The 22914-nt window shown below is 36.6% G+C and overlaps 2 protein-coding genes across 3 annotated transcripts in view; one reads left to right on the top strand and one right to left on the bottom strand.

Moving 5' to 3' along the window:
• Positions 1 to 1304: 1304 nt before the first annotated feature.
• On the bottom strand, positions 1305 to 22044 carry DCLRE1A (DNA cross-link repair 1A). 2 transcript variants are annotated; one of them, XM_067709339.1, is made up of 10 exons: positions 21735 to 22044; positions 20087 to 21213; positions 16486 to 18177; positions 14914 to 15047; positions 13971 to 14089; positions 10943 to 11083; positions 9087 to 9232; positions 8152 to 8306; positions 2903 to 3044; positions 1305 to 1899 (listed from the first exon to the last, which is right to left on the bottom strand). In XM_067709339.1, exons 2-10 carry the CDS (start codon positions 20550 to 20552, stop codon positions 1739 to 1741), a joined length of 3156 nt encoding a protein of 1051 aa, XP_067565440.1. In that variant the 5' UTR covers positions 20553 to 21213; positions 21735 to 22044; the 3' UTR covers positions 1305 to 1738. The 2 variants fall into 2 exon arrangements, with proteins under 2 accessions (XP_067565440.1, XP_067565441.1); XM_067709340.1 differs by lacking the exon at positions 21735 to 22044 and adding an exon at positions 21548 to 21683.
• Positions 21978 to 22914, top strand: part of NHLRC2 (NHL repeat containing 2) — a 63084-nt gene continuing 62147 nt past the window's right edge. The window contains exon 1 of the mRNA XM_067709341.1: positions 21978 to 22408. Coding sequence (XP_067565442.1) covers positions 22231 to 22408 — 178 coding nt within the window. The 5' untranslated portion in view covers positions 21978 to 22230. The remainder of the gene's footprint in view (positions 22409 to 22914) is intronic.

Genomic DNA, 22914 nt, shown 5'->3' with positions numbered 1-22914 from the left:
ATTTCACATACAGTTCTCCACAGAGCCTTGAAAAGTTCGGTTGTTGCGACTTATTTGTAAAATAAATCCCATATTTGGGATGGTCCCTAAATGAGGTTTTGCATATTCTGCAATAATAACAGCAAAACAAATCATTCCAAGCTGCCATAATGGTGCTAATTGTGTAGAAAGATGTTTTTGTGTTTGAAAATAAGATGGCTGAGGCTGCTTTTAAATAACATGCCTGGATTCCAAAGCAAAACATTCAAAATCATGAAAAATCTTTTTACCAATGAAAAATGACAATTCTAGGAAAAAACTATTACTCAAAAAAAAAAAAAGACCTTAATGACTTGGCCATCTCCTCTATGGTAAAAATACCTATATTTGTAGACTACATGCAATTTTTCTAGTTATAACTCTTAATTAATGATTTATAAAAAGTTTAAAACACCAAGCCCAAAGAAGTCAAAACATTTTAACTATGTAATTGAAATCAACTCAGAACATAGTTACACTGGATTTATTACTACTGGGCCCCAAATGCTTTTCCTTCCCTAAACATGATTCCCTACTAACACCACCATAACAAAGTAAAATCCCAGTTTATGAAAATAAAGTTCGTGGAGAGTACTATTCTGGTGACCGAAATCATCACAGAAAATAATTTTCCATTAAAACATTAAGGAATCCCTAAATTAATTTCATTAGAGGCAATGGAAGAATACACATATATACACATGCATACTTTCATTATGCTAGCCATTTTCTTATTTAAACCCTATAAAAACATTTTTAACATGTATTGCCCCAAATTTTCATTTTGGATCAGTTAATCTCTGTTGGAGAGATCAAGACTCATAAATAAATTATATAATCTCACTTTAAAAGAAAAAATTGCGGGCTTCCCTGGTGGCGCAGTGGTTAAGGGTCCGCCTGCCGATGCAGGGGACGCGGGTTCGTGCCCCAGTCCGGGAAGATCCCACATGCCGCAGAGCGGCTGGGCCCATGAGCCATGGCTGCTGAGCCTGCGCTTCCGGCTCCGCAACGGGAGAGGCCACAACAGTGAGAGGCCCGTGTACCACAAAAACAAAAACAAACAAACAAAGAATTGCAATCTAAACTTTTACTTATCTAATGTCTTGAGTAAACAATTCAGATAAACATTATTCCCGCAAACTTTTCTCCATCATTTACTGGGTAGTTGTCTAGTCTCTTTGAGTCATCTTTTTCAGAGTCAAATTTTGACTTACTGTCACTGAAATTTTATAAGATTGCATAAATGTCAGTTATAAATCCTAAAAACCAAACGACACTATGGCAAATTTAAGATCAATTTTTTATTTAAGTATACATATCATAGAAAAGCTTTATCTCATAAAAATATGCCCCATATTAAATAATTTTAAAGATACGTAATTACTTACATATAATGCTTTCAATCTAGTTTATTATCATGAATCCTTTGGTCCCCAAACCTGCCTATGTTTACGCTCCTACTGTTGGATGCGGAATACAACAGCCCCACAGGGAGGGGCAAGAAACAAGGGTACTAGGCAGACCAGTCTCAATTATCATTGATGATGCTGAGAGGTCCTGCACTGTGAACATGTTATTCAAACGTAAATGAGAAAATAAGCTGTATGAATGACCTTCATGAGGTTTTTCACATAAAGTGAAATATCATATCACTGAAGATTTAACTACTAACAAGCTAGGCCTAAGTTACTTAACTACTTCTGAGTCCTCTGAGGTAACATCAATATCCAGCTTCCAGCTTCCACTCTTCAAAATATTTCTCCATTGTGCGCCTGGATCTCAAGGTGCCAACATTCACGGTAGGTATGATTTTCTGCGGCTTCAGCCATTGAACAAAACGTTTCATCTCTAGGTAGCTGCTGTGTTCACTATAAGGAATCCCTGCAACACAAAAGACAGTGCCTACTAAAAATCAAACTAATAAAACTGCACAAGCCCAAAATAAAATAAAAGAGAAAAGGAAAGCAATCCAGAGTATTTTTGCCAAAAATTCATTGGTGCTTTTTTCTGATAACAAAATTTGCTAGTATCTTTTACAAATAATAAACATTAAAATGATACAAAAACTTTTGAACATTAAAAAATTCTATTACTTTGCTATGTAGACACTTAATAATAGGCATTTCTATAGATTCTTATTTATAAGTAGGCTTTTCTTTTTAAACAATTCTTCCCTTTAAGCACTTTGCCCAGCTATTGATTTCAGGAAAATTCTGGAAGAAATATGAGTAAAATTTAAAGAATGACAAGCAGAAGACTCTTGATTTCCACAGCAAGTAAGCAGATTCCATTCCCAAGCTTTGTACGCATAAAAAGGAAAAAAAAAAATGAAGTACTAAAAATCTCTTCATCTTCTTTACTGAAGATCAAATACCTCAGAGAAAGAGGGAGAAAGGGTCCTGTTTTGAGTAAACTAGGATCCAAAAATGTTTCCGTCAGCCATTATTGTAATAAGCCAATCTCTGAGGACAATGGTAAACATCCTCCAAAGATGAAAAAATTAAAGTCAAGTCTGTATCTCTTGCTGTCATCACATCTAATCCACTGTCTTCCTGTCTTGATGTCGCAGCGTCATTTAAACTTCCAGAACACAATGGCACTACCCACCCCTCCTTTCAAGTAGTTCTACAATCTCCCCTACATGTCACTGATCACACATACAGACTGATCTGTATTAGTCAATGTCTATTTACTAGTCATACTCCCTTATATGCATTTACAACATACTAAAGATACAGGTGTAGAGCATGAGGAATGATTTGAACCTGTTAAATTATTAAAGATTCTTTGGTGCCTCTTTTTCCTTGGATCTTAGTTTTACTGCTTTTAAAAAAAATGTAAGGTAATTACAAACATTAAGAGTAAAAAAATTGAATAATTATACCATATATTGAAATGTTTCCTTTGGTCTGGGGAATAATACCCGCCATACTAGTTAACTTGTTAGAATGCGTCCATCCTGTAGGTCGAAAAGCCAAAATCTGATCATATTTCCCACCACACTTCTTCAAATGATTCTGTAAACCCTGTTAAATAAAAAAAGGATATTTATTTAATGGTCAGTGAAGATGGGTTATATGGAATAAAACAGAATGATTAAAATGTTACATTGGCACAGTCACGGAGTTTTCACTTGGTGAACATTAACTTGGAAAACCTAGTGCTGTGCTCCCCCCAAAAATAAAATCACCGAAAAAAAAAATCTTTTCCCCTTTACTTACCTAAGTTAAACAAGTTTAAGTACAGTCTGAGAAAAATAAGATGAGGCAACTTTAAAGATAAGTAATCATGTGTTTTAAAATTACAATTCAGATAGCTACCAAAAACAAACAAAACAAACACCTCTCCAAATCCTACAATTATTAGGATATTAGAGATACTAGCATCTAATACTATCCTTATGAGAGATACTGATACTAACACTGGTAAACATCAATCCAAACATATCCTCATACATATACACCAGTAGAGGTCTGACAGATGGATAAAATATGGAAATAACTTTATAATGGCATTATACTCAACTCAGACATACATTTTAAGATGCATAGTATCTAGTGTTCCCTTTTCAAGTGTTTACTCCTTTTCACCCTTTATGCATGAACTAGAATAATTTCAAAACTTTTCACAGTGCTATGATCAGAAGTAATATGCTAATAAATCTTGAGGTCATCATTAGTGAGGTCATCATTAGTGAGGACATTAGGTAAGATTCTCAGAAAATCAATGACAAAGGTTCAACCTTTGAAAGATAAGAGAAATCCAGATAAATGTAACAATGACAAGAGGGATACAAAAAAACTCTAATACTTTTTGGGCTAAAGATTCAACCCAGAGTGTCAAAGGCTTAGTGTAAATTTATAATAAAATTTTAATTTTATTTAAAACAATAAAAAACCTAAAGTGTATATAGTAACATCTTGGATTTCTAGAAGTCTTTTTTTTCTTCTTTAACCATACATACTCTACTGAATTTTTAAAAGATGCTGGTAGGAAGTTCTGAAGAAATGATAAAGACAAATTCACTCATCCATCTATTCATTTGTTCAATAAATATCTGTTCCAGTATTAACACCAGGTGCTGATGTCAGAGTGGTGAGACACAGCCTTCACCTTTTGGAAGTTTACAGCCTAAGGGGAAGACATCAATAAACACCACCTTCTGAGTCTTTTTTTTTTTTTTTTTTAATGGAAACCATCTACCCTTTCCTAACTTTTTAAGACTCTCATCATCTATTATACCATCAGCACCTAGGAACTTACAGATTGATCTCTTCAGAAAGGACTCATTTTTTAGCATAAATTTCTAGAAATGGAGATAGTTGAGGATTTACCCTCTTTTCCATTATTATCCAAGTGGATGAAGAGTGCCAATTTCTCTAAATCTCAGCACAGGAATATTACCTTTTTTAAAAGTACACCAATTTGGTAGAAGACAAACACATCATTTTTTAAAAATTTTTCTTTTTGATTACTATTTAAAGGTTGAACAGTTTACTGTGTTTATCAGACATTAAGATTTCACTTGACAAATTAATAATAACCCTTTGATTTCTCTTTTGCATCAAATAATGATCTTTTATTAATTTGTATACCTACCATTAAACAGTCATATTTCTTACCAACTACTACCCCCCCAAAAAAAGTTTAAGTTATATAGCTATATAACTAAGTTTTCATTACCATAACCCCGGCCCTGCAAATTTTCAGATTTTTGTCTTACTTAGTCTAAGATCTATCGTAATACTATTTGCTTAATTACTAATCCCTCTCTCTTCCTGTCCTCACAAAGAAAAGGAAATAATAGGAAACAGGTTTAGCGCAATTAAACACATAATATCATAAACTGAGAGTCCAGCTATCAATGCAGGTCATCAAACTTATCCATTCTTATTTGCCTCTGTTAAAACACTCGGGAGAACCCACTCAGAAGTAATTTCATGCTTTTCATGAGACAAATTAGAGTTACCATGAAAACATTAATCTGTACCACAAACAAAAACATAGGATATTATCATATAAGCCAAACACACAGAGAAGACTGCTGACAGCCACTAGTCTTCATTAACCACAACTGCAGAACTACTATCATGAGGAATTTTATTATCATTTAGTCAACATAAAGTCCCTGATCTATGACTTGTCTCTCTGTTTAGTGGTAACCAGTTTGTGATTAAAATGCATTCAGTAGATGCCCCTAAAGTTATTTTTTCAGTATGCAAATAATCATTTATAACATTACTGTTATAATGTTTTGCCACATCCCATGAATAAGGTTTAAATCAGAGGTGATAGTAAACTATATACTTACATATATGAACTTGGGATGTTGAACTAGGTAGCACGAATGGTTTTATTTATAGGGTTTCTAAGTCTTTCAAGCCTGCCTTAGAAACCCTGACAATTGTATCAGGTTTACATTTTCACAAAAAAGTCATTAGCTCTGATACGATAAAACTATTTTTGGCTGGTAAAAAAAACTGGCTTTAAGTACTAACTAAAATATAGTCTTATGGTAACTGTCAGCTTCTGCTCCGTCTGTGTTCTGAAGATATGAAATTGTAAAAAATGTCATCAATATCTGGCCACTTTCATGGAGGAAGGGGAAGGGCTACTGAACAATACCAACAACCTGTGACAAACAATGGAAATAATACAGGCAACGATTTCAGATATTCCTTTTTTTGTTTTTTGTCTTCAAAGCAGGTAACTGCCAGGTTTTGGGGTGTTTTTTAAGCATACAGTTCAGTGGTTGTTGGTATAGCCACAAAGTTGTATGACCATCACCACTTCTAATTCTAGAACATTTCATCACCCCTCCATAAAACACTTTACTCATTAGCAGTCACTCCCCATTCCCTCTCCCTCAAGCCCTGGAAACCACTAATCTACTTACTTCTTCAGATTTACCTATTCTGGATGTTTCATATAAATGGAATCACACAATATGTGGCCTTTTGTGTCTGGCTTCTTTCACTTGGCATGTTCTCAATGCTCATTCATATAGTAGCATGTAGCAGTAATTCGTTCCTTTTTACAGCTGAAGAATATTTCTATTTTAAGTATATATAACATTTTGTTTATCCATCCATCATTTGATGGACATCTGAGTTGTTTCCAGTTTTTTGCTATTATGAATAATGCTGCTGTGAACATTTGTGTAGAAGTGGACACATGTTTTCAATTCTCCTAGGCATACACCTAGGACTGGAATCGCTGGTCATATAGTCACTCCATGTTTAACTTTGAAAGAAATTAACAAACTGCTTTCTAAAGCAGCTGCACCACTTAAAAATCTCATTAGCAACGCATGAGGGTTCCAGTTTCTCCATATCCTCACCAACAACTGGCACTGTCTTTCTTAGTACAGCTATCCTTGTGAGTGTACAGTGGTGTCTCACTGTGGTTTTGATCTGCAGTTCCCTGATGGCTAACAGTGTTGATCCTCTTTTTATGTGCTCCTTGGCCATCTGTACACCTTCTCATTCATTCCTTAGCCCTCTGCTGTCACTGGCTTTCTCCAACATCACTTCACTGAAACAGTTCTTGTGCAGGTCATTTTTTCCTCATACGACCTCTCCACAGCATACGGCACTTTTAAACACTATTCTTGGAAAGGTCTAGTCCCTTCATTTCCATAATATTCTTACTTCCCCACCCCTTTTGTCCCCCTAAATGGATAATTTGTCCAAATGAAACTAAGTTAGCAGGAAATAAGGCTGTATTGCATGAAGTAATCTTTATAAAAATTATAAAAATATGCTATACCCTCCGCAGGATATCAGTGTTCATTTTATAATTAACCAACATCCTCATTAGCCTCCATTAAACTGGATGCCTCTCAAATTTAACATATGTTTGCAAAGCTGGCTTAAACACCAATGGACAACACTATGACTTGATTATCCTAGACATTTTTATGAATTATATACTCATGAAAATAGGCCATAAAATTTTTACCATAATCTCATGAAAAGAGTAGTTACATCAGTGAGAATTTCCTTACTCAAGGGACAGAACTAAAATCCTAATTTTCTTTACACAATGTAAGTGTTATTATTTATAAGACAGATACAGTAATCAACACCTAAGCTATTTCAAAAAGCTCCATAAAAGTTATTTCATAAACATTATAGCAAAATTAAACATATTTTTTGTTGTACATTATGTTCTGAATTACTTTTTTTTTTTAAGATGTTGGGGGTAGGAGTTTATTAATTAATTAATTTATTTTTGCTGTGTTGGGTCTTCGTTTCTGTGTGAGGGCTTTCTCTAGTTGCAGTGAGTGGGGGCCACTCTTCATTGCGGTGCGCGGGCCTCTCACTATCGCGGCTTCTCTTGTTGCGGAGCACAGGCTCCAGATGCGCAGGCTCAGTAGTTGTGGCTCACGGGCCTAGTTGCTCCGCGGCATGTGGGATGCTCCCAGACCGGGGCTCAAACCCGTGTCCCCTGCATTAGCAGGCAGATTCTCAACCACTGCGCCACCAGGGAAGCCCTGAATTACTTTTAATACATAGGTTTGATGTATTCCATTGCAAGGTGTCAAAACGTTAGTAAATGGAATGAATCTTAGTATCTGAATAAATCTGACAAATGAGCCCCCATAAATCACAGGGAGGTCATGTCATATGTATCTTAATTTATATCTCAGAACTAGCACTAGAACTTTCTCTTTCACTTCTACTGTTTCATTTAATCCTCACCAGTATATTTTCAACGTATATCAATGTTATAGTGGCTTAATATTATACAGAATAGACCTGAAGAAAAGTAAGAACTCCCTAGAATTCTCCACTCATTTCCCTACTCATCCAGGAAGAATGGAGAACAATCTCAGAATGTTTGAATGACCAGAGAGCTGCACACTTTTCTATTTTTGTTTCTTCCTTTATGACAGTTCTCTAGTTCTTAAACGCCTGGTGGGCATATGAATTACTCTATACAGCTGCACACACACACAAACTTAAAACATTTAAAATTCCACTTAAAAAATTTTCTAGGGCAAAGTTTACTTTGACTCCACTGTAACTGAATTCCTCTACGTTAAATGCAAGTAAAATGGGATTCTAGTTTACAATCATCAGATTGCCTTTTCTAGTTCATCCTAAAAAGACATGTCTCTTGAATGCTTACCTTAAAATTAATTTGCATCATTGGGAGAAGGTGAACCAGCGAATTGCACATGTCTGTAGTGATGAGGGAATTAATTTCTGGTATATTGAAGCACTGTAATGTGCTATATTTTTCTTTGGACATGCCCACTTTTGAACCTAAAACATCAGCAATGGCTAAAGGAAAAGTTTAAAAATAGTAAAATTACAGCTTATGAAAAAAATAAAATTACAACTTAACTTTAAAATAAGAATTTAACCAAATTAAAAGAAATTCAAAACATTCACACTTTTGCCATAATATCTCAAAAAGGCTGAACAGGTTTGTCAGTTAACTATGTGGAATAAATTGTGAGAAAGCCAAGAATTTATTTTTAAAGACCTAGTATTTAAAAATTGCATAAGATGTATGGAAAGAGTTAGAGGGAGGGAAAAAACAAAATTTGGAGGAGTTAAAACCTTAGCTTTATCATTTCACGTCTTAATGTTTGACATTATGGGACCACAGTTAAGAAGAAATGGAAGTACTTTGCAAAATAGTACAATACTATATAGACAAACTACAGTTACATATCCAAAAATCATTTAGGAACAAAAACTAAAACTGGTCTCTAAAATAATTAATTGATGGTTATCATCAAAGAATGCAGTGAAAGACCTATGCACTAGTCATCTTTCAAAGTTCACTAAAATACTAATGTAGCATGGACTTTTGCTCTATAAACATTTTGCAGATATAAAGGCTACCGTAAACATACTTATCAAATGTTTCCATTAAGTTAAGGCTTTCAAAATTTAAATGAATCAAACTCTACCAAATTTTTCTTTCAACCTCAAAGGTAATATTGAACTGTTTCAGGAAATAAATATCAACTGAAAGAACAGAGCCTGAAAGGGCTTTATGCAAAAAGAATCTGATCTTTAGAATACAGTAAATTAGCTACAGCTACCACCCACCTAGGAAGACTTTCTCTTTTCCAATAGAATAAGTGCCACAGACAACAAGAGCACGTGGGTTTAGAGTTACAGTCTCAAAGGCAGTGTTGATGGCAAACTGGATAACCTCTTGCTGAGACGGAAAACAGTATTCTGGGCTGCAATATCTGTAATATGGAAATATGGTACTTATTAAAAGAACAACAAGAAAGTCATAGCATTAAGTTGGATGCTATTTTAGAAAACAAGCTTTAGCAAAATTACATACAACAGCAGTATAGTACATTAACACCACCGCAGTTATCTCACCAGTGCCTGTGGTTAAAATATTTGTTACCAGCTATTGATTATTTATGATGGAACTATACATTTCAATATACCTTTTTAATTCTATTTCTTTTATAACCCTCAAATAAAGAAACTGCATTTTTTTTCCTTCAAGAATATTTCTAGGTAGCTATTTTAGCTATGAATTATAAGCCTTAATATCTTTTTTTTTAACCCCAATCCCTATCAAAGGAAATATGATTTATAGGGATTATCTTTTTGGACTAAAGAATTCTGATTTAGTTAAAAAAATTATATATATATACATATATATATATATATATTTTTTTTGCGGCACGCGGGCCTCTCACTGCTGTGGCCTCTCCCGCTGCGGAGCACAGGCTCCGGACGCACAGGCTCAGCGGCCACGGCTCACGGGCCCAGCCGCTCCACAGCATGTGGGATCTTCCCGGACCGGGGCACGAACCTGTGTCCCCTGCATCGGCAGGTGGACTCTCAACCACTGCGCCACCAGGGAAGCCCAAAAAATATATATATATTTTAAGATAATGAAACTGAACATGAATTTGGTGAAGTAGCATTAAATCAAACAGTTAATATTCATCTGGTTGTCATTTTCTTTTAGGAGATATAGAAATATATATAGTATCATGGGACTACAGCAGATCCAGTTGGGTCTACTTCAATACAGTAACACCCAATGAAAAATTAACACTATTAGTTATAGATATTTGAGATGAAAATTAAGCACTTTTTCACGAAAAATCTCATAAAGTACACACATTAAAGAAATATTTTTCCAATTTTCAAAATTGTTTTTGCTGTTCAGCCATAATTCTTATTATTAAGAAAAGACTTAGTCCTTTCTCCTATAAATACTCACAAAGAAATCCAGAATTGTATGTAGAATTAAGTAACAAAGTTTAAAAAAAATTATTTTCTTAGTTCACCTAGTATTTAGGTGAATGGAAGAATTAACTATAGTATTAGAAAACTGGTTGTGGAAAGACCATCTCTTACTAAGATATGCCATCCAAACTCACTTCTTCTTGAAACAGGTTGAAATGGTTAACATAATTTCTGACCAATTGATGAGGTATTTCAATATATAAAAGAAGATAATAGCTTATACCATTATGTAGCACTTAGGAATTCAAGGTTGCCACTTATAGATTACCTTTTGGAGAAAGGAACAAAGTAAGTTTGAATATTCAGACAGAATCTCATTCTCTGTTTTTTTCTTCACAATCATGCTTAATAGTTACAGACACTTTGAAAGGATAACTTTAAAGGGCGTTTTCCTAAAGTTTGCTCCCGAATTTTTCATCCTTGTTTCAGTAGCAAGGTTTTTACATAAACCATATTTTCAAAAGGATATTACATAAAAAATTGAGCTGGAGTCAGTTAAGCCATGCAATCCAAAATTTGTTCTTAAGTATATATTTTTTCAAACAGCATCCACCTAATACTTAAAATGATAATTAGACAGTAAGCCATCATTTTGATTACCTAAGCAAAAGTTCAAATTATTCATGCAGGGCAAATGCTGTTGGTGGAAAAAAGAAGTACACAAACAAAGTTTCTCTTACGTTGTATCTAAGTAAAGCGTGTGGACTTTCTGGCCTGCAAGAAGAGAACGTTCCATGGTGGGATCTGCTCTGAAGTCTCCAGTGTGTAGTATGACATAACCATTAGGAAGATAAAAAAGGATCATGACAGCACCTGGACAGCTGAACACAAACATTTCAAAGGAATATTCTTAACACAGGCAAAGCATCTAAAGAAAGAGTGTTCATTTCAATATCAACAAATTAATATACTTTATTAGCTGACCACAATGACATAGCATTGTACTACAAAGGTATGTAGCATTTTAACTTAAGGAAGTTTATGTCACACACACAAAAAAAATGGTGTGCAGGAAAGGGTTAATTCAGCAGGCCAGTGTTGTGCAAACTCCACAGGTCCCCAAGAAAGGCCTGTCCTTAGGAATAGTCATTGGCTCGCCCTTGGGAGATAAGTTTAGAGTCCTTGAAATATTCTGCCTGCTAAGAGTGTTTTGTATGCCTGACACATTGGGCCATGTGTTACTAGTTTGATAAGATAGTTTATGTTAACAGTGTGATCTATGGTGAATATCTGTCTTTGCTCTAGGGGACTGGCGTCTAAGTACCCCAGGTCAATCAACATGGGTGTTGCATGTGTACATGATTGACCCTCAATAAAACCCCTGGATACCAAGGTTCAACTGAGCTTCCCTGGTTGGCCACACCTCCTATGTGTTGTTACACACTGTTGCTGGGAGAATTAAGCACATCTGTGCCACTCCACTAGAAGAGGACACCTTGAAACTTGCACCTGGTTTCTCCTGGATTTGCCTCCATTTGCCTTTTTCCCTTTGCTGATTTTAATCTGTATCCATTCACTGTGATAAGCTGTAACCACAAATAAAACAGCTTTTCTGTGTCCTGTGAGTCCATCTGGTGAACCACTGAGCCTCAAGGTGGTCTTGGGGACCCCTGACACAATGGGGTTTGGAAATTACTGCCGAAACACAGAGAATTTTCATTTTAAATTCTAGGAAAACACAGGAAATAATTACAATTGTAATTAAAAACTTCCCCTTATCTCCCTGACTCCCAAATTCAGGCCCTGATGACTTCACTAGAGATTTTCCACTAAACTCTTAGGGAAGAAATAATAATAATTACTACATGACACCTTTTAGAAAATAGAGGAAGGAATATTTCATGAGAGCAGTATTACTCTGATATCAAAATAAGACAAAAGTGTAGTTAAAAAAAACCCTATAGACCCATATACTTTTTAAAACAGACACAAAATTCCTTAACAAAATATTAGCATATCAAATCCAGCTATATATTTTGAAAAAGGGTAATACATGAAGACCAAGTGGGGTTTATCTCAGTAATGCAAGGCTGGTTTAAGTCCATCTTTGTCATTTACCCCATTAACATTATAGAGGACAAAAGTTGTATTATCACCTCAAAAGATGCCAGAGAAACATTTGACAAAGTTCAACACCCATTCACGATTACAAACTCCCAGCAGAATAGGAATAGAAGGGATTTTCCTCAACCTGATAAAAGGCATCTATGAAAACCCTATTGCAAACATCATACTTAACGGAGAAAGACTGAAAGCGTTCCCCTTAAGATCGAGAACACGGCAATATGTCTGCTCACATCACTCCTATTCAACACTGTATTGAAGGCATAATCCCGTACAATAAATAAGAGAAAAAATATCATTCTAAATGGAAAGAAAGAAGTAAAACGAAAGCATCTTTATTTGTGGATGACATATGTAGAAAATTTTCAAGAATCTACAAAAAACCTACAACAGCTAATGAGCAAGCTTAGCAAGGTCTCAGGACACAAGATCAATAAACAAAAATCAGTTGTCCAACAAGAAGTGAATGGAAAAAATAATTGTATTGTGTCCATACAATAGATAGTACTCAGTAAGTAAAAGGAACACACAACAGCATGAATGAATCTCAAAAACATGAGGAGTGACAGAAGCCAGATACAAAACAGAAGATACTATATGATTTCATTTAGATGAATCCCTAGTAAAGACAAATCTAATCCACAGTCATAGAAAACACATCAATGGTTTCCTGGGTCAGAGTCGGGGTTGGGGATTGACTGGGAAGGAACACAAGGAAAACTTTTGTGGTGGGGAATATTTTGCATATTTTTATTGTGGTGGGAATTACATGGGTGTTTACTTTTGTCAAAATTCAGCAAAGATTTAAAATGGGTCCATTTTATTTATGTAAATTGTACCTCAATAAAGTTGACCAAAAAAAAAAAAAATCAGAACCTGAGTTATCATAATTGGTGATTAAAACAATAAACAGCAGCGAAGTTAGCAGACAAAAACTTATAGGCAACCGGAAAAAATAACAAGCCTGGATTTTAGGAAACCTAGGTTTAGTCTTAATTTTAATTCTCTAGGCATCTATGATCTCTAAGGGACATAAGGCTAACATTCTATGGAAATTACAAAGATGCATAGCTGACTGACAGTTACATTTTGGCAATGTGAATCCTGACAGTACTTTACATTTAAAAAAATGAGGGAAAAAGAAAACCAATTTCCAAGAAAAAAATCTTCCAAGACTTTAGTATCAAAAACCTAAAGGATTTCTTAAAGGAAAAAAAAAAACCCTCTAGAATCTGAATGGAGTACCAGCTGTTAATTTGTACCAGCTGTTAATTTATGTAAGTGATATTAAAGAAAATGGCAAAAGGTTATCTCTTAAAGAACAGCAGCAATATGTTAAAAGATTTAAAAAAAAAATAAGATGGAGCCTCATGTAAAGCATAGTAATTTAAACTGCATTAAAAAATGGGTTAGAGAACACTTAGAGAATCTCTCTGTGTTTAATCTTTGATCCTGTAATTGGGTACATTTTTTTTCAAAAGGAGAAACACACTTTACTTAACTGTTTCTTATCTTACTTAAATAAGATATTTATGAAATATCAAGCATAATAGTTCCAATAAAAAGTTCTTAAATAACCATGCAATGTGTTTTCCTTTTGAATATTTAAAAATAGGGTATTACTAAGGTAACTTTAATACTTACTGATTGGCATCTAGCAAAACAACCTTGACACCATTCACTATACATTCAGTGTCTGTTGGCAATGGATGGATATATTGTTCTTGCACGTGAAGTTTGCTTTTCAACAGATTGCCAGTTATCTGCAAAACAGGATGTGCTTATTGCTGATACATTAAAACATTAAATATGTCTTTTATTTCATATCTAGTTTAGAACCCAAATATCTTAATAATCTCCTGGTTCTCCCACTTATACTCATGTAAACCCTCCAGAATGCCAGGAAGAACTTTCTAAAATGACTGTGTCACAACTCTGCTTAAACACTGTCACTGATGCTCCCTCACCTGTAAAAAGTCCATTATCCCCATCATGTCATACAAAACCCTTCATGATCTGGCCCCTACCCATTTCTGTGGATTTATCTCCTGTTATTCCCTATCTTGTCTTTAGTGATTCTGAATTATCTGAAGTTCCTGGAATGGGCATACTTCTTAGGTGTCTGTGCCTTTACACAAACTCTTCTCTACCTGGAAGGCTCTCTCCTCTTCCCTCTGCCTTGCTCTGAAATGAGACAGACCTGCATTCAAATTCTGGCTCTGCCATTACTAGCTCTGTGACTTGGGGCATGCCACTTAACCTCTCCAAGCCTCAGCTGCTTCATTAATAAAAAGAAGATAATTCAAGAATGCTTGAGGATAAAATCAAATTCTAGCCAAAGCCCTTAGTAATACACATTAAAATGCTCACCTTTTATTGTTTCCACATAATAAAGCATAATTTAAAAAATCTATTGTAACTATTGACAATAACTCATTTACTTTTAGAATCTCAATGTGGAGTCTGTTTTTTCATATATTTTCTAGAAGAATGATAGATCTTACAATCTTAATTACCTTTTTTTAACCAGACTGGTTAGAAATTCGCTGCATTCTACAAATTCAGGATTTAGAATACTAAAACTTACCTCACTACAATAAACAGGAAACGTGAAGTTTTTAGACAATCCAGCATAATGATCAGAATGAAAATGTGTGAGAAAATAGGCCGTGCAACCTTCAACCAATCCATACCGAAAGGCATCGACTGTAAAGCCAGTTCCTACAATGAAAACACCAACACAGCTGCTTGAGCGATAGCTAACTAAGTAAAAGCAACCCAATTTGCTTATATAGCAAACCCTCTGACACCTTTACATCTCATTTCCAACTTAACTTTACATTTTAATTTAAAAATCTACACCACATAAATTCAGCAAAAGGTGATACTAGAGATGAAAATGAGTCTTATAAGTTTCCATTAAATATCCCGGTATAGGCTTTTTAATGAATAACTGTACAAAAAAATTAAAAATACTAGCTACGAATGAGTTACTTTTTTGTTTTGCTGAATGTTTTCACAATACTTACTGGGCACCTAAAATCCTTTACTTCTGCAAAACAGCAAAAGGAGAATGCTAACTTTATTTTAAAACATGAATTCTCAATGGGGGTGATATTGGTATGCTCCTAAGGGACAAAAATAATCTAATGGCCCTCCAAAGGGCCACAGTACAATAACAGATAAACAGGGTATCTGTAGTATTTGAATTTCATTGTGGGAGGTGGGGAGGAGGAAGGGAAACAAACAAACAAACAAAAAGCCTAAACAGGCTCCCTAGAGGAGCAATAATGAAAAAAATAAATAAAAAAGATTGAGCTGTTCTGAAATTTGTTCATGAGAAAAAACAAGTGCGCTGACTGTGATATGCAGGTACACAAACATACCTCCACAATTCTACGGAGACCTATCCACACGTGGCCCACTAATTCTGGGCTCACTTAAAATACAGAAAATTAATCAAAATAATTATTAAAAACAGAACTGGTACTATGATGTACATAAATGCTTTTCTTTACATAAATATTTTGAACAAATTATACTGAATAGATTTAGAATATCAAAAAAGCATATTAAAATTTTTTTCTGAAACCAAGTATATTTGGGCAGTTTTATATCCTTTTCAGAAGAAGGGTACCTGTTTTCTTCAATAATAAAATTCATTTTACGACACATTTTTCTACTAACTCATCTATGAAGACATGAGAAATTATAAGAACATGAAAAGACTGAGAAACTAAGTTATGATATGGTTTAAAAATGTTTAGCATTTATTATGACCTGCATAACCTGTGACATTTTCCTTCTTCGAAGCTATTTAGTACTTGCATTTTTCTTAAGTGCTTAGAAGCTGTTATTATGGTTACTTACAGAGAGCCTTTCCTCCTTCTGTATTAAGCTGATCTATATGAATCTTTGTCAGATCTGTAATATCTATCTAAATAGTATAGTACCTTATATATAAAATATGTTTAATAAAAGTTTGCTGAATTGGAGTAAAAAAGATTAAATAGGAAAAAAAGTCTGTTACAGGTCAATGAGGTATAAAAAGTAAACACACAAAAAAATTGTTTCACACACACATAACATGGGCAATGAACATGTAATACAAAAAAGTTGCATCCTCGTAGATATAGGAAGCCTTGATATTTCAACTTACCAGGTATTTTCTTATAGAATGGACATGTCCTTTTCCTTAATTCTCCTGCATTCGAGGACTCTGGGATTTTCGTGTTCCCTCTCTGCAGCCTGCCATGAGCTGATTTTACGAAGACTCTGTCTTTACTTAACTTGACTGTTCCAGGTTCTGTCTTGTTACGGTGACCTGAATTCTTCTGATGTACTCCTTCCTGCAATGAATCTGACTTTTTAAGTCTCTTTCTTTGATGCTGTGACCTCTTACGAGAAAGTTCCACAGAGGGCTGACTCTCACTTAAATTATTTGCCTCTAATTCTAAATCACTTAAAGATTTTTCTGTTTTCCTCTTGCGCTGCCGGGACCTCTTTTCATTAGGACTTACAACTGTATTTAAGTTCATCCCTTCTAATGCACTTTCCACCAGCAATTTCTCTTCTTTTCTCTTGGGTGGTAGTCCAAAATACACACCTATATCCATTTGCTTCATTACCTTAGTAGACGGTTGTGATGCGTTACACTTAGGGTCAGATAGCAATATTTTCAAAGACTTAGCAGCAGTAGGTGTACTAGAAAATATCGCTGTATTTAAAGCTGTAACTTTACTGTCCAGCATACCATCTAATGCCTTTCTGCAGAAACATGCTGAGTTCGTATTGTGATTAGCATTGAAATTCTTACTTGATAATTCTCTAGTTTTACTTTGGGTTGGTTGGAAAGAATGACACCCCCCTCCCTGGCTTTCAAAAGGTTTTGACATTTTACCCTTAAGTAAGGGAAGAGAAATTTGATTGTAAACAGCTGATTCTTCAATTACCTGTTTATTTGACTGAGATGAGTGAAATTCTGGCTCATCAGGTTTTGCTTTAGTAGCTTGGCAACTAGGAGAAGTAAACCTCTCTGCTAATGCAGGTGGAAACAATATAAAATCATCAGTATATGCTGGATCATCACGTAAAATAATACTCTTATTTTGCAAAGTAAGTTGAGACGAATCATTTAGAGTGTTGCATTTATACAATTCTTCATCGTATTTATCCTGAGTTAAGAAGCTATCCACTTCGGGGCAGCTCTCCTCCTGGTCCTTCAGTAAAGGGTCATGGAGTTTTTTAGACAAAGTGGAGCTATTTTCATCTTCTTCTAAGCTGCCATCTTTAGAGCTTTCTGTAAAAAATAGTTCCTGTTGTGAATCATCCAGCTTTTCATCTGTATCATAAGTTTCTTCATCACTTTGAAGTGGAGAATAGGAGATTTCACAGTTGCTAAAGTCATTTTCTGGCAATGTCAAATTTATGTGTTCTGGGCTGTTTTGACTGTCTAATTCTTCAGCAGGAGGCAAACCAAATCCTACCAGTTTGTCATTATTAACAAGTTCTGTAAATTGTGGGACTTGTTGGGAAGTTTGGCTATTTGTTGAAGAGGAAACTTTTTTATTAGTTTCAGTTGGAGACTGAGATTTTCTTAGACATTGTGTCACTAACAAGGGATCAGTTGAAACATTTTTTTTTAAGTTATCTGTTTGTTTCTGATATGGAGACCATCTTTCCTTACGCTTACAAAGAAAGCCTGAATTAGTCTCACTGAAACTCCCACCTGACTCATGGGATGGATCGCTGAAAGGACTATTACCAGCCCTGCTTTGAGCTAGCAGGTGATGAGTGTATCTCTTGTAATGAGAAGGAATTGTTGAGGAACACTGAAGAGCATCAGGACACTCTGAAAATTTTAATAAAGAAAAAAGTATTACCGGATCAAAGCACAGACTAAGCTTTGACAGTATTAGCGCTATAAATTAACATGTAAGTGGAAAGTCATCAGTCCAACTTTGAGGCCTTAGGACAATAGCTATCATTATATAAACAAAAAATCAGCACACAGTAACAGTAATCCAGTATGGTTTTGCAAGGTGCTAGTTATTATTTTTAAATCAATATATTCTTTTAAATTTCTTTTCAAATACTCTCTTCCCCCCCAAAATTTAAGACTAACACCTTTTTCTCCCCACTAAAAACTTTCACAAATATGAGCTCCTCCAAAATGCATGTCATGCTTGAACTAGGTATTTCTGAACCAGGTGCTACAAATTGATCCCATCAGTTTCACTCCGTCCCTATTGCTCAAGCAATAAAGAGTAGAGAAGGCTGGTATGTCTCTCACAGACCAAAGTTCTACCTCAATTTTTGTCTTATCAGGCAACACATATGTATGACAGTTGCAGTACCAAATTAGGTTCCATTATTTAATATTCACACTGTATATGAAACAGTAATAGCAATCTTAATTAGAGCTGTTCTAAACATTTTAGGTTCTGTTCTAAGATTTGAAATTCAGTTTGATAAACTGGTTAATAATAAGGCTTTAATAATCTGGAAACTATTCCCTGTCATACCTTTATGACTGAGAAACAGTCTGTAAAGCATCTTGGCATACCCTACCCCTTGTATGTTCATTTTCAGGCCTGTCAAAAAATGATCCACTCCCCCCGCAAAAAGATGTCACATTAAACTGGAGACTTCATTGCTTAAAAACCCACCTCATAAAAGTATACGTTATAGAATAAAATTCAATTCAAGAAGAATCCACCTGAGATTATCCATTCAAAGGAGTTTAATCAGTGAAAAAACCAAGAGAAAAACTCTTTGAGGTAGCTTCATCTATAAGATATTTCACCCTGAGTGCTCACCACGGGATTCCAGCTGCCATTTCTGACTTTCAAGCCACTGAAAAACAAATTACTAGCATTTGATGAGGCTTTCTCGGTTGTATAAGGCTGGTGCCAATTTTTTTTAAGTTATTTTGCATCTTCATGCAGTACTTTAAAATGAGAACTAGAAGTTAATAATAAAACGTCTTCTGAATCATAGTTAACACGAAAGCCATACTGAATATTATTTTTATTTTAATGAATTTTGATTCTTTGAGATTTAAAAATTTATGTATGGTATATATAACTTTTAAATAATCAAATCATCAATAACCATCCATTCTCCATATACTACAAGTAGGATTTTCTACATATTAAACATGATATTTATTATATAGTTTAAATGATAACAGAAACATAGTATTACTTCAGTTCTCATTTGGCACAATTTTATTTATTAGAATCTTAATAACCAAACACTCCTTCCTAGTTCTTCTTTCTGTCCATTAGCATGATGACCCCAACACAGCCGTATTTAGAAGGCTGGACTACATTCATGATTCTCTAAAAGTTTGTTTCATAAAAGATAACAAAATGGGCAAGTTGGTTAGCTTTTAAGAACCCTCATCTATCAGATGTCAATACCACCTACCTTATGCAGCTGAAAATATCTACCATAATATGTGCTCAATTAACATTTATGAAAAATCACAGATTTTTAGGGACTCTTATGAAATAGTAAAATGCATTTATACTGTTTTCAAGTTTGCAACTTGAATTTACTGTTATCTTTTTACCCTTCACAAGAAGCGTAACAATGCATTACCTTGTTTCCTTCTACGGTTAAGTCATTTATACTTTGAGCATCTCATCTCATTTTTGGTTTACTGCTTACCTGGCTTGTTTCACTGGACTGATATGTCTGGCCTAATGCAAGTCTTTTTGACTAGTTAGAGTCCACTATCTTTTTTGGAATCTTACCTGTTTCGGAGACTGGTATGGAATCCAAACACTCAAAAACATGCCATCGAGGTGTTTGACCTAGCAACGAGGAAAAAGGCATCTGGCAGTTTGGACAGTACCCATCATAAACTGGTCGTATCTTCGGAGACACGTGTTTGTTTTTGTGAGTCCTACAGTACTTTCCTGGAGTGGCCTCCCTGTCTTGACACTGCTGAATACCGTCTCCACAACTAGAGTTCTGACTGGAAGCGACAGAAGTCTGACTGTCTGTTTCTCCAAGGCACGTTTCGGGGGCCTTAACCTTCTTTTTACCTTTTACAGTTCTTTTTTTATTTCTGTTTCGTTTTGACTGGTATTGTCCATCTGTTGCTTTCTCAACAGATTCTGGAATATTCTCAGAGCAATTATTTGGATGTACTTGTTTGGGTTTTCTTTTGGATTTGTATTCCCAGATGTCTTGTTCCAGAAAAGCATCCTCTAACATGGCAAAATGATTTTGATCATTAAAGAAGCACTAATCTTAAGTAAATTGAGGGTCTATGTCTTGTTACAAAATTTTTAAATGGAATTATTTTGCTCAGGAAAAAAAAGTAACAGAAAACCCACCAACTTGATGGGAATTTAAAGCTCTGATAATGAATATATTGGCAAACTACAAACCTTATACGTGAGAACACCTACTGTTTCATTTATAGCACAATAAAATTAACATCTGAGTTTTCCATTGTGTGTATTTCGATTCAGGTATCTTGGCTTTTTCCAGGACTTGATTCATAAAAATTAGTGTCAGTAATACTTTGAACACTAAACCCAATGGGAAGTATAGGTTTAACAGTTCAATCTTAGAAGGAGCTTCGTAAAATTGTTATAAAGCTCCTGTCAGCTCTCTTTCAACTGGACAATTGTCCAAATAATTCACAAACCCAACCACAGTCCCTGGGCAACTGGCTCAGCAGGTGTTCCAAACACTTAATGGCTACTTCAGTTTGCTAGTAACACTAGTCACACCATAATCAAATGTGTGTGATTAGCAAAAAAAAAAAAAAAAAAAAAAAAACGCGCCCTTATCCGTGACTGGTGGATATTCGACAACTTCAGTTCCCTGGGTCAATCCAGTATCTTCCTCCAGCGGCAACGAACAAACACTGCACAATGAACAAACAAAATTCAAGTACGTGAAGTTGTGCTTGCACTGAGGCCACCCACACTCCTATATCCAGACTCCAGAGGTAGTCTGCCTGAAGGCGATCAGCTCTCTCTCCAGCAGCCTCAAAACCAAGCTTCACCTGCCTGATGCCTCCCACCGGCTCGACCGCCTCTTTGGGCATTAAAAGCTGCAAGGCCAGCGGAGTGGGCCCTCACCCCCTCCAGGGAAGGGAGCGAGGGAGCTGCCAGCACAGCTCGCTCCACAAAAGCCACCAGTGCTCTCCACTTCTGAAGACAGAGGCCGGGCCCTCAGGGATCCCCGCGGTCGCCCACCTGCCACCCTCGCGCCTTGGGAGTAGCTCCAGCTGCGTCCGCTCCCATCGTGCCCCCTCCCCCTGCTTGGCTGACAATCTATTCGCACCCGCACTTTCAGCACTGCAGGGTAACAAAATGCAGCGTTTGCATATAAGCCAAGGCCATTGGCTAGTCACTCCCAACTTTAAAAAGCCTACTCCTTTACCTTTCGTGCCGTGGCGGGAACAGCTTCGCGTTCCCAATGCTGTGTCGAATCAGCTGATCCTGGTCTAAACGTGAGACTTTAAAAAGAAAAAAAGTTGGGGCCCTTTAAAATCCTACGGATTTATTTTGTTTTGTTTTAGTTCTAAAACCTGCTAATTTCCAAAGTGAAGGTTGGGGAATTGTTCTCTTGGAGCTTCTAGAACGCTGGCCCAGAAGCCTTTTCCGTGTTGAATCTGGCGCTCTGAATGTCCAGGCTCAGCTGCGGCGAGAAGATTTAGAAGGGGCGGGGTAGGTTGGGACGGTAGTTTAATTACGCGCCGGGGAATTGCGTCAATTTGTACTTTAGCATTTGAAAAAAGTGCTGTGAGCGTGGAGTGGGGCTGGTGGAGAGTGAGGCGAATGTGCGGTTTTGAAACCAGAGGACCGTAAGTCCCTCTCCCTCCAAACGAGACCGTCCCGCGGGCTCTGCGGCCGCCTCTGGACCGTCCGGAGAGAACATGGCGGCGCCCGGAGCCCGGAGCTGCAGCCTCTCGGGCCTGCTCCCGGCTCAGACCTCGCTGGAGTACGCTCTGCTCGATGCCGTCACCCAGGAGGAGAAGGACAGCCTGGTCTACCAGTATCTGCAGAAGGTGGACGGCTGGGAGCAGGACTTGTCAGTGCCCGAGTTTCCGGAAGGTGAGGGGCTGGCTTCGGGGTGGGGACCCCTCCCGGAACCTCCCCTTCCTCGGGGACGGCGCCCTCCCCTGAAGCGGTGGGCGAGGCGTGGTTCTGCGGCCGCGCCGGGCAGAGGCGCTTCGCCCAGCCGAGCCTCAGTCTCCAGGCGGCGGCGGCGGCGGCGGCGGCGGACCGGGGGTTTGTGGAGGGCGGGCACATGCATCTTTGTCTCTGTTTCCTCCCTATCTGCCCGGGCCGTGTGTTAACTCAATAGACTTTCCCTGTTTCGTGACCCCTGTTGGCAGTGATTCCAGTGTCCGTGCCCATTCAGTCTGGTTGCCCAGCATCGTCATCATCTTTGTGCATCATCCTAGCTTCCATTTATTGATTACTTCTTATGGGCCGCACACAGCCCTAAACACAAGGGTATTATCTTATTTAATCCTCTCTGCAAACTATTTGAGGTGCTCTTCTTAGTCCTATTTTATAGTTGGGAAACTGAGGCCCGGGGACAGGGAGGTTAAGTC

This window comes from Pseudorca crassidens, chromosome 16 (genome assembly GCF_039906515.1).
Source record: "Pseudorca crassidens isolate mPseCra1 chromosome 16, mPseCra1.hap1, whole genome shotgun sequence".
In the NCBI taxonomy this organism is placed as follows: domain Eukaryota; kingdom Metazoa; phylum Chordata; class Mammalia; order Artiodactyla; family Delphinidae; genus Pseudorca; species Pseudorca crassidens.
Note: the sequence above shows the minus strand (reverse complement) of the source record. Positions and strands in the feature narration are given on the sequence as shown.